The sequence below is a fragment of the Heloderma suspectum genome, chromosome 2, assembly GCF_057233095.1.
Source record: "Heloderma suspectum isolate Gila_16-S chromosome 2, 16-S_ref, whole genome shotgun sequence".
NCBI classification, from domain to species: Eukaryota; Metazoa; Chordata; class Lepidosauria; order Squamata; family Helodermatidae; genus Heloderma; species Heloderma suspectum.
Genome location: NC_139459.1, coordinates 198,932,465 through 198,948,489, shown reverse-complemented (window position 1 = coordinate 198,948,489; position 16,025 = coordinate 198,932,465). Strand labels below are relative to the sequence as shown.

The 16,025-nt window shown below is 43.5% G+C and overlaps 1 protein-coding gene across 1 annotated transcript in view; it reads right to left on the bottom strand.

Annotated features, from left to right (window-relative positions):
* Positions 1-16,025, bottom strand: part of ANKFN1 (ankyrin repeat and fibronectin type III domain containing 1) — a 170,880-nt gene that overhangs the window by 117,417 nt on the left and 37,438 nt on the right. Inside the window, exons 3-4 of the mRNA XM_084832329.1 lie at positions 7,194-7,388; positions 4,372-4,485 (exon numbers count right to left, since the gene is read on the bottom strand). Of these exons, the coding sequence (XP_084688455.1) occupies positions 4,372-4,485; positions 7,194-7,388 (309 nt within the window). The remainder of the gene's footprint in view (positions 1-4,371; positions 4,486-7,193; positions 7,389-16,025) is intronic.

The following is a 16,025-nucleotide window of genomic DNA, read 5'->3' as shown; positions in this document are numbered from 1 at the left end:
AATTGGTTCCATTATCGTATTGCTCTAACAGTCAGGAAATTTTTCCTGATGTTCAGCCAGAATCTGGCTTCCTGTAACTTGAGCCCATTATTCCGTGTCCTGCACTCTGGGATGATCGAGAAGAGATGCTGGCCTTCCTCTCTGTGACAACCTTTCAAGTACTTGAAGAACGCTAGCCTATCTCCCCTCAGTCTTCTCTTCTCAAGGCTAAACATGCCCAGTTCTTTCAGTCTCTCTTCATAGGGCTTTGTTTCCAGTCCCCTGATCATCTTTGTTGCCCTCCTCTGAAACCTCTCCAGTTTGTCTGCATCCTTCTTAAAATGGGACCATTTAGGCCATCAAATCCAAACCCCTGCTCAGCCCAGGAATCCAGTTTAAAGCATCCCTGACAAAGGGCTGTCCAGTCTCTGCTTGCATACTTCCAGCGACGGACAGCCCACCACCTCCCTAAGCACTTGGTTCCATTGTGTGACTGCTCTCACCATTAGGTCATTTTTCCTGATGTTCAGCTGAACTCTGCCTTTCTGTAACTTAAGTCCATTATTTCGTGTCCTACACTCTTGGATAATAGAGAACAGGCTACAACCCTGTTCTGTGTGACATCCTGTTAGGTATTTGGAAAGCCATATCATATCCTCCTTCAGTCTGCTCTTCCCTTCTCTGAACTCGTTCCAATGTATCTGAATCCTTAAAGTGTGGTGTCCAGAACTGGTTACAGCATTTGAGGTGAGGTGATGTCTGACCAGTGCAGAGTAGAGTGGAGCTATCACTTCCCATGATTTTGAAACTATACCTCTATTGATGCAACCTAAAATTGCATTTGCCTTTTTTGCAGTCGCATCACACTACTGACTCATATTCAGCTTGTGGTTAGCTATAACTCCAAGATCCCTTTTACATGTACTATTGCCAAACCAGGCATCCCCCATCTTATACCTGTGCATTTCATTTCTTTCTCCTAAGTGAAAACTTTGCATTTGTCTCTGTTAAATTTCATTGTGTTATTTTCTGCCCAGTCTTCAATCCTATTAAGATCATTTTAAATTTTGTTTGTCTTCTAAGGTATTAGCTATCCCACCTAATCTTGTGTCATCTGCAGATTTGATAAGCATTCCTCCCCACCTCTTGAACTCCTCTTCCTGTTGTGTTTTCCTGCTAGGGATGTCAGAGAATTCCACCACGGATCTCGGTGAGGCCGAATGCCAGTGCATTCGGCCCGCTGAACTCCGTGGCGGAACGGCCTGCCCCCCCCCGCGGATCCCCCCCGGGACAAAACTTACCTGGGGTGGATGTTCCGGGCAGCAGCGGCTGCGGCGGCTGGTCTTCCGACCGGCTGCCGCCACTGCCATTTGCAGTCTTGTAAAAAACAAAAACAAAAACCACGTGATAGGCTATCATGGCTGGGTTTAAAAAACAACAACAACGACGTGATAGGCTATGTAAACATTTACGTAGCCTATCATGGCTGGGTTTAAAAACAAAAACAAAACCGCGTACGCAAATGGCGGCGGCTACGGCCGCCGCCATTTGCGTTCCTTATTTTTGGCCATCTTAGTCTACGTAAATATTTACGTAGACTATGAGGGCGAAAATAAAGGGGAACGCAAATAGCGTAGCGGGCGCTATTTGCGTCCCTTTTTGATTCGTCATTTTAGCCTACATAAATATTTACGTAGGCTAAAATGGTGAATCAAATAGGGACGCAAATAGCGCCCACTACGCTATTTGCGTTCCCCTTTATTTTCGCCCTCATAGTCTACGTAAATATTTACGTAGATTAAGACGGCCAAAAATAAGGAATGCAAATGGTGGCGGCCGTAGCCGCCGCCATTTGCGTACGCGGTTTTGTTTTTTCCCCAGAGCCCTCCGCGGCTGGAAATCCAGCTGCGGACGGCTCTGGCCTGACTGGCTGCTCCGCGGAGCTGCCACGGAGCACAGCCGGCCATGGAGGATTCTGGGGGGGAGGAACGGATCGCCTCCCCCCCCGTCGAGGATTCCAGGGGGAGGGATGGAACGCCTCCCCCCCCACCATCAACATAATCCGCGGAAAGGTAAGTGACTTTCGTACATCCCTATTTCCTGCCATGGAATCCTACTTATCAGTATCTGAGTTTATTAAAATCAGCTTTCCTGAAGTCCAAGGGAGTTTATGAAGATGTTCTGTTGAAGTTTCATGGTCAGCAGATTCACATGCTTCCTTAGCTGCTTCAAAAGTGTTGCTGAAAACAGTATCATTTTGCATTTCTTGCAACTGCCTCCCAACACAGTTGAGAAATTTAAATGCTGCCTTGATATCCAGATTGTTCTACTCCAGCAGTGATGTTACAGGTTTAAAATATCCCAATACTTTTAGCATGATTTCAGGAAGAAAGGGAAAAGAAAGACTACTGATCAATAGCTTCAGTTTTTAGGTGACAACGTTTTCACAAGGGTAAGATACACTGATTAATTGGAACGTGGAAACAATGAATTCTTCATCTGAATGACTAACCATAACTGAATCCAAATGTCCAGTCCATTGTTGAACCAACAGGTGTTTTAAAGAACTGAGCAACATGCCCCTTCTTAAAAAATATGTACAACTGTTCACATAAGTCAAAATATTCCTTCATCTCAGGTATACTCTCAATTGCACATACTATTAGGTATATGTGGGCAGATTCCCCCATGGCACTACCCCCAAATAATAGCATCTGTACCTTTAAAAAAAAAAAAGCAAAGGCTTTCCTGTTGGTTTCCTAAAACTTTCATAATAGATTTAATTGTTTGTAAAATAAATAGGGGGACAGATAAAATTTACCCCCCCCCCCCCCAGCTACAGGCCTGACTAGGACAAGTGCATACAAAAATGCATGTATTAGAAGAAATGTACATTAAAATGTCTACACATTTTCATGTGGCCTTTTTTTGGCCAAATTTGCAGACTGGTACAGAAATGGGCCAAAACAAACTTACAGTGAGGAAACTGAGTTAAACCAAAATTGACAGATTGACCCATACCTAGGTAAATCTATATGAGCTGACCTTTTGGAGCCTATGCAGCAGAAAGGGAACTGTAGTAAGAGGGAAATGAAGACAGATTGTGAGGAACTTTTCTTGTTTGACAGAAATGATGAGTCCAAAGGAAAATAAGAGAGATAGCTGTGTCTCACCAGCAAAGAACAGAAAATCAGAATAATAGGAAAAGGAGGTGTCAACGTTCCCCTATGACCTGAACCCCCTGAGCAACTCCTTAAGGATCTCTTGCCTCTTTAAGAGTCCCACCTTCCTTCTTTTAGACTCCCCTGTAATGTGGGGTTTAGGCTGCAGATGTGAAGTGACTGACACTCTAGACACAGGGTTTAACCACAACAGTTTACCAGTAGATTTAAAGCAAACAAATTACAACTAAAGGTATTTACGCAATAGAGCTGAGTGATACAAAAGGCATTAAAAGCAAATAAAAGTTGCAAAATGCAAGTTCCTTTATCCTAGCTGTCCTTAGACTTTTCTAGGCTGCTTCTTCCTGCTCATTCTTCAGACTCTGCTCTCACTTCGGGCTCTGGCTGTCTCTGCTCTTACTGGCTCTCTCACTCTCTTTATATACCCTCCTCCCTCAAAACCGAAAATACTGCTTCAAACCTGAAGAAATGAAACTTAAGTGGAGAATGAAACTGACACTTAACCGGAGAAATGAAATGACTCATCTCAGGGTTACCCCCACGCCCTGAAAACTCCAGGGCTCTAAGCCTGACGTTTTTTCCTTTTGCATCTGTAGGCCTCAAACTTTCACAGAAGGCAGCTGAAGAAGTAAAGAAGTGCTAGAAAGAAATCTCAGTCAAAGCATTCTCCTCAAGTGATGGTGGAAGAAGACAGGGATTGAGGTGAGTAGAAGCAAAAGTGGCAAGGAAGAAGAAGTGAAGCAGCTATTCTTCCATTCAGAGCTACAACTAGCACCTAGCAGGTGGGGCCCATGCATGACCAGGAGGACCATTTCTTGCACCTCCCCCTGGTTTTGTTATCCCACAGGATATACAAATGTTCTAGCTGGGGCATGTGTATGTGTGGCGGGAGCGTGTGTACAAAGCCTGTAGGTTAATTCATGAGGAATGCTAGACCCATGTCCCATATACTAGACTTTTGGACTTCACTGGTCATAGGAGAATCTGGGAAAGTAGCACACATCTGAGACTATAGCTCTATAGAATTGACAAACCAACGACTAGATGCTTCTAAAATAAACATAACGGATGTACAGATATTCCATTAAATATAGCTCAATCCAATCTATGTTTAGTAGGAAATTACACCTGGCTGCCAAAAAGATACCAAGCCCATATTCAATTTAACATATAACAATGAAAGGTCATGAAATCGATCCAGATCCAGTACCTTTGTATTTGGTCACCACCGCTGAGTTGATGCTATGAGGTTCTTGGAAAGTGACAGTGAGTGATGTACTGCTTGTTACCATAAGGCAGATGTTGGTTGGTGCCTCTGGGGCTCCTGGGAGCAAAGAAAAAACATTGTGTCTCATGCAGAACAAATACCTTTCAAACAGTGCTCTGGGTCATCAAAGAAAGAAGTCAAAACCACGCAGCAATGGCGAGTGTTGGTTTGAAGATGTTTCTGTTTGTCCTTTGAAAGCTAACGAGCAGTCCATGCTAATGAGATCTGATGGGCACCATTTGTTTCTCTGGTGGCCTTCAGCTGTTTTGGATAATGCCAGCATTCCTCCTCCATCAAACACTTCTTCAATATATGTCAATAAAGAACACCCATACATTATTGGAGGTCACTAAGGGGGCAGATAAGGACTCAAAGAGCTCATTAATTTTTGTTCATTTTGTTTTTGCATTTGATTCAAATTATTGCTAAATGAACAAGCTCATTTATATGATGGAGCTTAAATCTTTGCTTTATATCCCCGCCCCCCAGTGAAAAAGGAATCATTGTTACAGTACTATACGTGTCTATGCAGAACTAAGTCCTATTAATTTCAATGGGCTTTACTTCCAGATAAACTTGTATAGGATGGCAGCCTTAGATTCTTAAACTGCCATAATTGCAGCAAATTTATCTCAGAATGAAACATTAGTAAATTACATTTCCTATTTTTCATAGGAATGACTGAGGATCTCATTGAATTTATCACTGACCTTGAAATACTAGATGAGAACAAGCCATGGTTTATAATCCTGGCTTGGAGGGGTCACTCAAACCACAGTTTTCTGGTTTGGACATTATGACAATCTGTGGTTTGAGGAAACCAGAAAGTCTTATATTAAGGTGCAAAGGAAAGGGGGAGAGGTAAGGGGAGGGGGAAAGGGAACACTTTAGCTTGCTGATCCTTCCTGAAAGCTGGATATGGCCACACAGAAAGAAAGAGAGAGAGAGACCTTAAGGAAATCATGGACATTTAAAGAATAGGGCAGTTAATTAATTAAATAACTGTAATCAATTAATAATTAAGTTTTTCAGCTGATGAAATGATTAATACATTAAAAGTAAAAAAAAAATGTGTACTACCAAAACCTAAATATAGGTGTCTAGCTCAGATATTGAGGGAAGTGTGAGGTAATGTACAATTTAATCAACAAAAGCTACTAGTCATGGAGGATTGATAGTACATAGGAAGTTGACCTCATTCCAGGTCATAGTATTTGTACATCTAGCCTAGCATTATGTAGTTGAGACCAGTGATACAGCTCGGTAGCTTCAGACCCTGGACTTAATGGTGTTATGAGGCTCCCCTTTAGATGAACATGTGTATTACTCCATTTGGGAAGCACACGACTAACATTTCTCTTCTTCCCCCACCCCACTGTCATTCCATGCTGCACAACATGCTGCACTACATTCATGATATGTTAGAGGGAGAAAAACCTGCCAACCCTGATATTTTTTTCTTTAATAAAAGGGAGTTTTGCATTTTAAATTCACTTAAATCAGAGCACATTTACTGGAATAAAATGGAGTTTGCTTCTGCAGACCTGACACTAAACTCATTGACTTGGGAATAATCACCATTTTGTTGTGGAAAATGATAATATAGATTTAAAGTATAAATTATAACATTAGCATTAAATAAAAACAAAGGAAGGATGCTGCGGTGGGTAGCATCAGCCTGCCCATGCTGGCCTGGGTGCTGATGCTGTGGCTGTCTGCCACTGACCCCATCACCTGCTGTTCTCCGGATGGTGTTTGGGTAGGCTGACCATATTTCCTTGAGACAAAAACGGGATATTGGCATGACAAAAATGGGACGAGGTTATGTAATATTCTGTATTCATTAAAAGTAAGACGATAACAAAAGTTTTATTAGAGAAAGAATCTCTATGGGCGGAATGATGATAGAAATAACAGTAAGACTCACCCTCCTGGCTCCCACACACTGAATGGGGCTTAGCGACCACCTCTTGAATTCCCCACCACTGCAGACAAGCAAGGGGGTGGCGTCTGATCATTGCTAGCTCAAGAAACCTGGCCCTGACTGGATAAAGTAAATGGAACTTCCCCTTTCGTCACACTAGTAGTGTTACTGCACGCATTGACTAGCATAGAGCCTTATGATAAACGCATTCAGGTTTTTTTTACAAAAAATTAAAAACGGGACAAAATTGACATTTATATTAAAATGACAGGATGGTCGGGAAATATGAAAAAAATTGTACTGTCCCGTTTAAAACAGTACGTATGGTCAGCCTACATTTGGGGGGCCCTGAGCCCTAGACTTTGGCCCTCTGATCCTGCCCTAACTGCACCACTGCTTGAGACCTTCTGCATGCAAAGCACATGAGCTGGTAGTTGATGTCTAGGCCTGATATTTCCTAAGGTCAACACTGCTGCTGATGAAATGATATGTTATGGCATCCTAGAGAAAGATGACCCCCTCCTGTTTTCAGCAATAAAGGCCTTAAGAAAGTATCTCATAATTGCAGAGGTTTCCATGCAGCTATGACAAATGGTTACCCGCCATCTCCATGAACAGACAACTGGATAGGTCTTCTTGAATCCCACCACTCACTTTCTTTTTGCCTTCGGCAAGTTGCTTATCCTATCTGTACCACTTTCGCTAGCTATAATGTTGAGGCTAACTGTTCAGCACAAATGGTAAAGAGAAATAATTGGAGAATTGCTGTGCTATAAAATTCCCAGGTATCCTCATACAGAAGTGGTGCCGTGCATGCATTTCACCCCCCAGTTGTTCTTACTGGAATGTTCATAGCCTGACTTCATGCGTTTGTAGAGCCGGTATCTCCACTCCCAGGCTTTCAGTTGCTTCTCTTTCTCAGAGCTGTCTGTACCGAGACCTTCGCTCATTACTTGTGCAGACAGATCATTCACTCGTTGCTGAGCTTCTCGCACTAAGTTGCTCAGATGGATTGACCTGCTTTCCATATCGACAACTGCCAGGAGAAGGGAACTGTGTGAGTGCCAGGACTTTACATTACAAAAATCCTGAATTTCATCAGCTTTGGGGGTGGGTTGCGGGGGGGGGGGGAATCAGGAGATTGGTGACATCTGTCCAAAACCACTTTTGCCAACCCAAGCAGCTGCAACCCTAAAGCGGGTTTCTGAAACTTCTGCAACACTGCAAGAGGTCCTAGAGAATTGCACAACTTGTGACCCACCGAGCCGCATGCCAGAAGATGTGGTGATGGCTGCTACCTTAGATGGCTTTAAAAGGTAATTAGATACATTTATGGAGGATGAGTCTACAAGTGGCTAATGATCATGAGGTTCAGTAGACCACTGAGCACCTGATGCTAGAAAGCAACAACAGGAGAGGATTCTGCTTGAAGGCATCCTAGAGACGTCTGGTTAGCAAAAATGAAAAACAATATGCTGGTGCAGATAGATCTTTGGTTTGATCCAGCAGGGCACATTCTATATTAGCACTGTGCTGAATGTTTTGACCTATTTATTTTTGACCATTTGTTGGGGGGGGGGGGTTCGAAAAGAAACTGCACTGGAAAATTGTGGGAAGGGGTTAGGATTTTGGAGAAATTTCTCAGAGTGCAGGGCTTCAGTGCTCACCCTACTGTAAGGAGGTGGCTGAGGGGCGTGTGTGCCCCTTCTTTTACTATTCCCCACCGGCTGCTTGAGATTCTCAGAAAGCCCCCTGGAAGACTTAGCCAGGACTTCCTCCCTTGGGGCTTTCCAGCGTTGCTGCCTCCCGAGTGCCTGAAAGCTGAGAGAGGATCTGTTGGTGTTGGTGTTAAAATGACTTTTAGTAACAATAAAGAAAAATTTAAAAAATGCCCTTCTTGGCTTTCAGGCATTCAATAGGCAGCAGCATTCGAAAGCCCCAAGAGAGGAAGTCCTGGCTAAGTCCTCCGGGGGGCTTTCTGAGAAGCTCAAGCAGCCAGAGAGGTTGCAAGGATAGGAAGGGGGGAAATAGGAAAAGAGTGAGCACCCCTCGTCCACCTCCTTACAGTAAGGTAAGTGCTCAAGCCCTGCACCCACAGCAATTTCAGAGGAATTCTCAAAATCCCAACAAAAGAGGCAGAAAAACGGCTGCCTCTTTTGCAGGGAAGCAAAGAGGTCACGAAAGGGCAGGTGGGGTTCAGCACAGCACTATCTTATATCCTTGACCCACAAGCCAAGGATCATGGCCAATCGTGGCCTCAGTAAACGTCCTGTTTTTGCTGCCTGCCTGGTGCTGTAGTGCGCATCAGGAACCTGGCAGGCCACTCGGCACGGCTGCAGTGCTGAGTTCGGTTTGTTGGGACATGCATAGTGTAGATCTGACCTATAGGACTTTGTTGGCACCCCTAAAAGTACTGGCATCTCAAGAGCTTGGGCTGCGTCTGTAGACGGGCATTAAAGGCCACATTTCTGCCTTCTTTGGGGGCTCTTTAATGATGCATACCTTGCCTTTCAGTACAACTTCAATGGCGGCTTATAACAACAGTCAAAGCCATAACAACTCCAGCAAAAATGCCTGCAGCCTCAAAATTATCAGAAGTACTGGATAAACACCAGCAGCAGCATCAAATAGCAAGAGCAGAACAGACATTAAATAACCAGAACAAAGCAATAAAACAAAGCTCACCCACCAAATGCCCCGGAGGGTGTTGACCTAAAAAGCTGGCAGCAAAGGCCCCTAGCAAACATATCTAGGGAGGGTATGATGTAAACAGGGCACACCATGACCCAAAGTGCCCTTTCCCTGGTTGCCACCCACCTAACCACTGAAGGCAGGGTCACCTGAAGAAGATCTTAGATACGGTCAGGTGCATATGGCAAAAGCCAAAGGAAAGCCACTCCAAGTCATCCTTAGGTGGGATGCCCAGGCTTTGTCTTTTCTATCTGCACCAGTGATTTTCAGCTTGGGTCAGGGTGTGCACCTATGGTGAGGCAGTGCTTTTATCACATTGTCTTTCAGGGGTACAGGCTTCATGGATCAGCAAATTCCCACAGAGGTACTCAAGTGTGCAGTGGCAGGCTGGATGCTGAAGGGCTCAGAGAACCACTTCTTCACAGGGGCCCCAGAATGCAGAGGACAAACATTTATCTCTGTTTTTTCAAAGGCACTGCTGGCCTTGGACCTGAGGGCTGTGAGGTTTGGTTCTGATACACTTTGTACACTGACTTCCCCTTTATAAAGCCAACCCCCTCCCCAAAGCAGAGATTTACAGAGATTAATGAATTCGAACAGAATAACATTTCACACAAACTTAATATTTAGAGTTCAAATTCAGCATTTTGAATTTTCTATAGTTACACATTTTGTTTTAGAAATTTGACTGGGAAGGACACTTAAACCACAACCACCCTAATTCCAATGTGTTGCTGATTATTTTTAAGTCAACACTGTTAAGTATCAACTTCCAATACTATAGGGTCTTGATTTTGAACCCTACAACATCTTTAACTGGAAACATTGAAAACAATATTTGAATGCAGAATATAAATTTAATTCCTTTAAAAAATTCAGTGAGGATTTGCTGGAGACTCTTTCCCCCTCCCTCCAAATGTTGACATACCTTTAGTGCAGACAGAAACATGATGAGATAAGCTGGTTCTATTACAGAAAGCCACACCTCTTATTTTAATAAAAACCTAGGCCTCGGTCCAATTTCCAAATCTATGTGTACATAGGATCTGAAGCTATGCATGTATACCCTGAGTTAGTTAGAGACTAAATATCATTCATCAACTGTCTGGCAGGGAATGGAGAGTAAGGAAACTAAGGGCTCAATCCTATGCAAGTTTAGGCAGAAAAAAGTCCTACAACTCACAGCATTCCCCAGCCAGCATGCTGGCTGGGGAATGCTAGGAGTTGTAGGACTTTTATTTTTGTCTAAACATGCATAGGATTGCACCCTAAGGCTGCAACTGGATACACATTTACCTGGGAGTGTCCCATTGTACGCAGAAGGAGTTATTTCTGTGTAGTCATGCATAAGGCTGTACTGTACATCCAGGCCCCTGATGGCAAACAGCTGATTGACTATATTTAGATCATGACTATGATAATTTCAGAGGCTTTTCACTCACACTAAAATGGGCTGTTTTGATTTTTTGTGTGGACAAAATAGCTAAATAAATACGAATGGTTCACAAAAACCTTGAGAGGCTGTATTTGATGTAGACTCGAAGGATTAAATGATATCCCATGCCATATTTCGTTGAGAGGTGGGGGAAGGGAGAGGCAGGAATCCAGGATTAATAGTGCAATCCTGTGCATGTCTAATCAGAACTTCAGAAGCCCCATTGCATTCAGTGGGACTTAATCCCAAGTAAACGTGTTGAAGACTCTGGGAAATCAATCAGCGAAACAAAGTGTGTGGAGGCAGCCATTTCATGAGACAATTTCTCCTTGAGTTACTGTGTCAGTTTCACAAATGTTCGATAGAATCACAGTTTCTTGCCAGCTCTAAATTAGAGTATCTAAGCAGGGCTATTCACTCTCAGTGCTAGCCGCTGGACTGGGTGGTCAAAAGACACATGCATCCTGTGGGACCTATTTCTGTGTGCAATACCCCATTCAGTGTGGATATAAGTGTTCAGAAGTGCCTTCAGGTTTCATATGGCCCCTGGCTGGATCAGGATGCCAAATTAAAAAATGGTGATAAGCACAGTGCAATATTTCAAAATGGAAATGAAGTGGTTATAGATTCATATTCTCTGTGTTCATAGGCATGTTTGTATTAATGACAGGAAATGAATACTAATTTATGATTGCCCCTGCATGCCATCAGACTGCATTTATTTACAGATGAAGTCAATGAAAAATTAGTTTAGTCTTTTTTTCCTCCCCCCCCCTCAACTTTTTCCCTGCTGTTTAGAACACTCAAGGCTGTGTTTTCCTGCAGATTTGTCATGCCTAATGAATGTTGCTTCAGCCGTCAATCATGTACTCCAAACCCTGTCACCCTTGGGGTTTTCTTTTCCAGTCACGAACCATGACAGAAAAATAAACAAACAAATACAAAACTACACAACTCTTTTCATTGAGCAGTCACACTATACAAGGGGAGGGGGGATAATCTCTTGGGAAGGTTAAAGGAGGCCAGGATAAATGATATTGTAAGTGCTGTGGACATGGCAAAGCAATAAAGGTGCACCAGTTTTGAAGGCCCTAGCAAATGTGCAGGGGTGGGTCGGTGGGTGAAGTATACACCCTCACACACACGCACAGCCCACTGGAAAAAAATCAGCAATGTTAGTAGCCTCAAGGTGCAATTTCCTGGAGCTCGGAGATTGACAGGTCAGTACTAAATGTTGTTAATTTAACTAACTCCAAATTAATGGCAGCATCTGCTAGGCCCGAATCCCCGAAAACACAGTTTCATTATGGAGTTGCTGGGAAAGGCCTAAATATAGGCATTGACGGCTTCAAGCAAAATCTGTAGGCACTGGTGTATTTTTAGCCACAGGTAAGGCGTCAGAATTTGTGTCATGGCTTAAAACGTGATTAATGGACTTGGCAGGTCACTTGCTCTCCCCCTCACAAACAAACAAACAAAAAGGTAGCAAGACAGTCCCATGAAAGAAGACAAAGGATAGTTTCATAAACCACTCTAAGTACTCTTGGTGTATTAGTTTCGTGCTGATATTGGACAAGGGTTGGCCTCTGGAGCCGCTGGAGCAGCACACTACACACACAAAAATACAAGGATTTCATTTGTTGCTGGCTGTCAGTTTTCCATCTCCCAGCCAGGGCTCAACTGACTTCACTTGGCTTTCATTAGGATCCTGCAAGACCAAAACAGTCCCAGGACTCTGGATTCTGAATTTATTTAGACTCTGGATTCTGAGTTTATTTATTTGTATATTTATTTATTGTGTAGTTGCTCAGTCACTTGTGTGGTTTGGTGCTATTCAAAACAAGTAAACCCTAAGGTCTAAATCTATTGCACAGTTTCACAGCCCACTGAATCCTCATACTGAATTAACTAAACAAATTAATGCTGCTATTGATACATATGCAGCGCTAACAGAGTGCTAGGTGCTGTTCATGTCCAAAGGAAGCTCTACTCGGTGCACAGAAGTTGTTTTGTGAAATACTTGCAAAATATCAAAGTCACAATGAGTTTTGAGGCAGCCTTTTCCACGGGGGAACAATTTACACTAAATTTAGCTTCTTGTAAAAGATGTATATATAGGTATATAATAAATCTCAGTTTGAAAACTAGGCTTTTCAGATGGCACACATACACACCACTCAAGCAGAGTTATATGTAGAGCTAAAGGACATTTTTGTCCAGTCTTTGAACTTTTCTGAGTTAAAAGAATCTAATATTTTTCAAATGTAACATTTGAAAAAAATGTAAAGTTTGAACATCACTTTTGGAAAAGCACCTTTATTTATTTATTTGGTGATGAAACTTGTGTTAGGGCTAGTTCATGCTTCCATGTTAGCCACCAAAATATCTCCACACAATCGTGGACATGCATGTGACCAAGGATGGGGATGTGCCTTTAGAACCAGAGCACAATTCAAGAATAAACTTTTTCAGCCGTTTCTGCTATTGCAGTAAGGCAACCTTGGATTCATGGGATACTACTTCTAAGCAATTGCATACATAGAGAAACTTCACATGGAGAGAATTTGACATAGAACAAATGTATGAACTAGTATTTTGACGTTAGGTGTTAATAAACAAGTAATGAAGTATTGCCACTTAAATAAACATGTCGTCAAGCACACCCCTTCTTTTAAAGAGCTGAAAGCCACACACACCCCTGATATATGGCACCCCCTAATTCAAAATGTCAAGCTCAAATTCCAATTTTGATTTGAATGGATGCTCTGTATGTGTTGAGTGGACAATATGATGATGATGATGATGATGATGATGGCTTGAGAGGTTCTAATGAAATCAAACACTAGGGTAGGATCCAATGGTGGTCTACTGTAGGTGGGGAGCACTGCCGGTTCCCAGTGCATGTGTGGCTGGCCCAGGGCGCATGACCCCTACTGCTGGCAGCGGTGATGTAGCACTTCAGGGGGCAAGCCCCCAAACGACTGGAATTGCAAGTTTCTGGAGGTTGTGATCTACCCCTTCCAGAAACTTGCATTTCAGGTTGCTTGGGGGCTTGTCTGGCTACATCTCCACTGCCGGCAGTAGGGGCAGCATGCACACTGGAAACCAGCGGTGCTTGCTGCCAGCAGAAGGCCACCATTGGATCCTACCCCTAGTTTTCTAGGGTCACATCCACATGGCATTAGGGATGTACGAAAGTGACTTACCTTTCCGCGGATTATGCTGATGCTGGGGGGGAGGTGTTCCGTCCCTCCCCCCGGAATCCTGGCTGGGGGGGGAGGCGCTCCGTTCCTCCCCCTGGAATCCTGGCCGGCCGGCTCCGCTCCGCAGGGATTCTGCGGAGCCGCCGGCCAGCTCCGCCAGCAGCCGGACATCCGGCCGCTGGCTAGCAGGGATGCAAATGGCGGCGGCCGTAGCTGCCGCCGTTTGCGGCCCTGCAGTCAGCTGTGATAGGCTACATAAATGTTTACGTAGCCTATCACAGCTGATTTAAAAAAACCAAACAAACACGCGTATGCAAATGGCGGCGGCCATGGCCGCTGCCATTTGCGTTCTTTATTTTGGCACGTCTTAGTCTACGTAAACATTTACGTATAGCGTCAACGCTATTTGCATTCCCCTTATTTTCGCCGTCTTAGTCTACGTAAATGTTTACGTAGACTAAGACGTGCCAAAATAAGGAACGCAAATGGCGGCCCCCATTTGCGTACGCGCGTTGTTTTTTTTTAAGTCAGCCGTGATAGGCTACGTAAACATTTACGTAGCCCATCATGGTGTTTTTTTAAAATCTAGCCATGATAGGCTACGTAAATCTTTACGTAGCCTATCACTTTTTTTTTAAACTGGAAATGGCGGCGGTGGCAGCCGGTCGGAAGACCAGCCGCCGCCGCACTGCCGCCAGGAAGATCCGCCCAAGGTAAGTCCCGTCCCGGGGGGGCGGGCCGTTCCTCCACCGATTTCGGGGGACCGAATGCGCTGGCATTCGGCCTCCCCGAGATCCGTGGCGGAACTTTCGTACATCCCTACATGGCAATGGCATTTATTTGAGGGTTTGGAACAGATGCATGATTTCAGCATTTGTGATGCCCTTGTTCCATTCTGGTCTTCCATCACCCAAAGAGCTGGCAGGGACCAAAACTTCAGGACCAGTGGGGACAGAAAAGAAATTGCTTTTGATTCCCCCACCCACCCACGGGAGGTTTGAAAAATGCATGGGATGTGGGGTTCTTCCACTTACCTTAGTTAGAAGGTGGTCAAGGGTTTTGTGAGTGTCCTGTCTTTCATTGTACAATCACTTCTCTGGATCTCTGCAGTCTCCCTGGCTTCCCACACTTCATAGAATCATAGAATAGTAGGGTTGGAAGGAGCCTATAAGACCATCGAGTCCAACCCCCTGCTCAATGCAGGAATCCAAGTCAGAGCATCAGTTAAAGCCCAGAGGAGAACATCATGAAGTTACTCCTCCCATGTAGCTTTTTCAGTTCAGGAGGCATGGGCAGGCAGGGAGGCTACAGAGTGATAGAGGTATGTGTAACAGAAAGAAAACACACACGCCACACCCTCAGATACCTTATGATGATAAGGTAAGCTCGAATATACCACCAAAAGAAATATAAAATAAATTCTTAAGTGCCATAGGAATGGAATAGAAGAAAAGCAGAGGTTTCATTTGTCAGGAAAGAAAACTTTCAGGAAACTGGAGGACAGATTTTGGCACGGCACTATGTACTTTCAGCATAGGGATCACCTTGGGAAAAGGTACCTCAATATAAGCACCATCATAGCTATATGTGCCTACTCCAAACTAAGTCCTATTGAACTGAATGGGGCTTACTTCCAGAAAAGTAGGTAAAGGGTTGCAGCCTAAGAACTTTAACAGATGTGATGAACTTAATTCCCAAGCAAGTTCTCCTAGCTTGAATTCCCAACTATGGATAGTATTAGATTTGAGGCAGGGTGTGTGGTAGCTATTATTTTTAAAGGTGTAAAGGTACTGAATTTAGAAAATTAATTAACATTATTGCCTTAAAATCATCAACATACTTAAGATTTTAATTTTTTTAAAGAGCAAACCTCAAGGCCATATTCATAAACAATTTAATAATAACTTGAATTCAAATGATCAAATTTTGCCAGATTTCATGACGGTGCTAATTTAACTGTTATCCAACATTTATGTAATTGCTAATCTTGGTATTTCTATAATACCCAGATGGTCTGCCAAGCAGGTATGACTTAACACTCTTATTAATTATCATTCTTTACAACAGTTATATCTCACTTCTCATAAAGGGATGTGATAGTTACATGGCATAATAGGAATATAAACTTTTATACTGCTGAGGAAGTCTAAGGCACTTTGAGTACAAGTGTGTGGCATAGGCCAAGGCCCAGTCTAAGATGCTAAAAGCTAGTCTTAAGGACTAGTCTAAGAGTTAGTCCTAGTTAGTCCTAGAACTAGTCTAAGCTAGTCAATATCTAAGACATCTTGAGGAGTAGTGTGTGTGGCAGGCTAAGGCCCAGTCTAAGCTAGTCTAACAGCTAGTC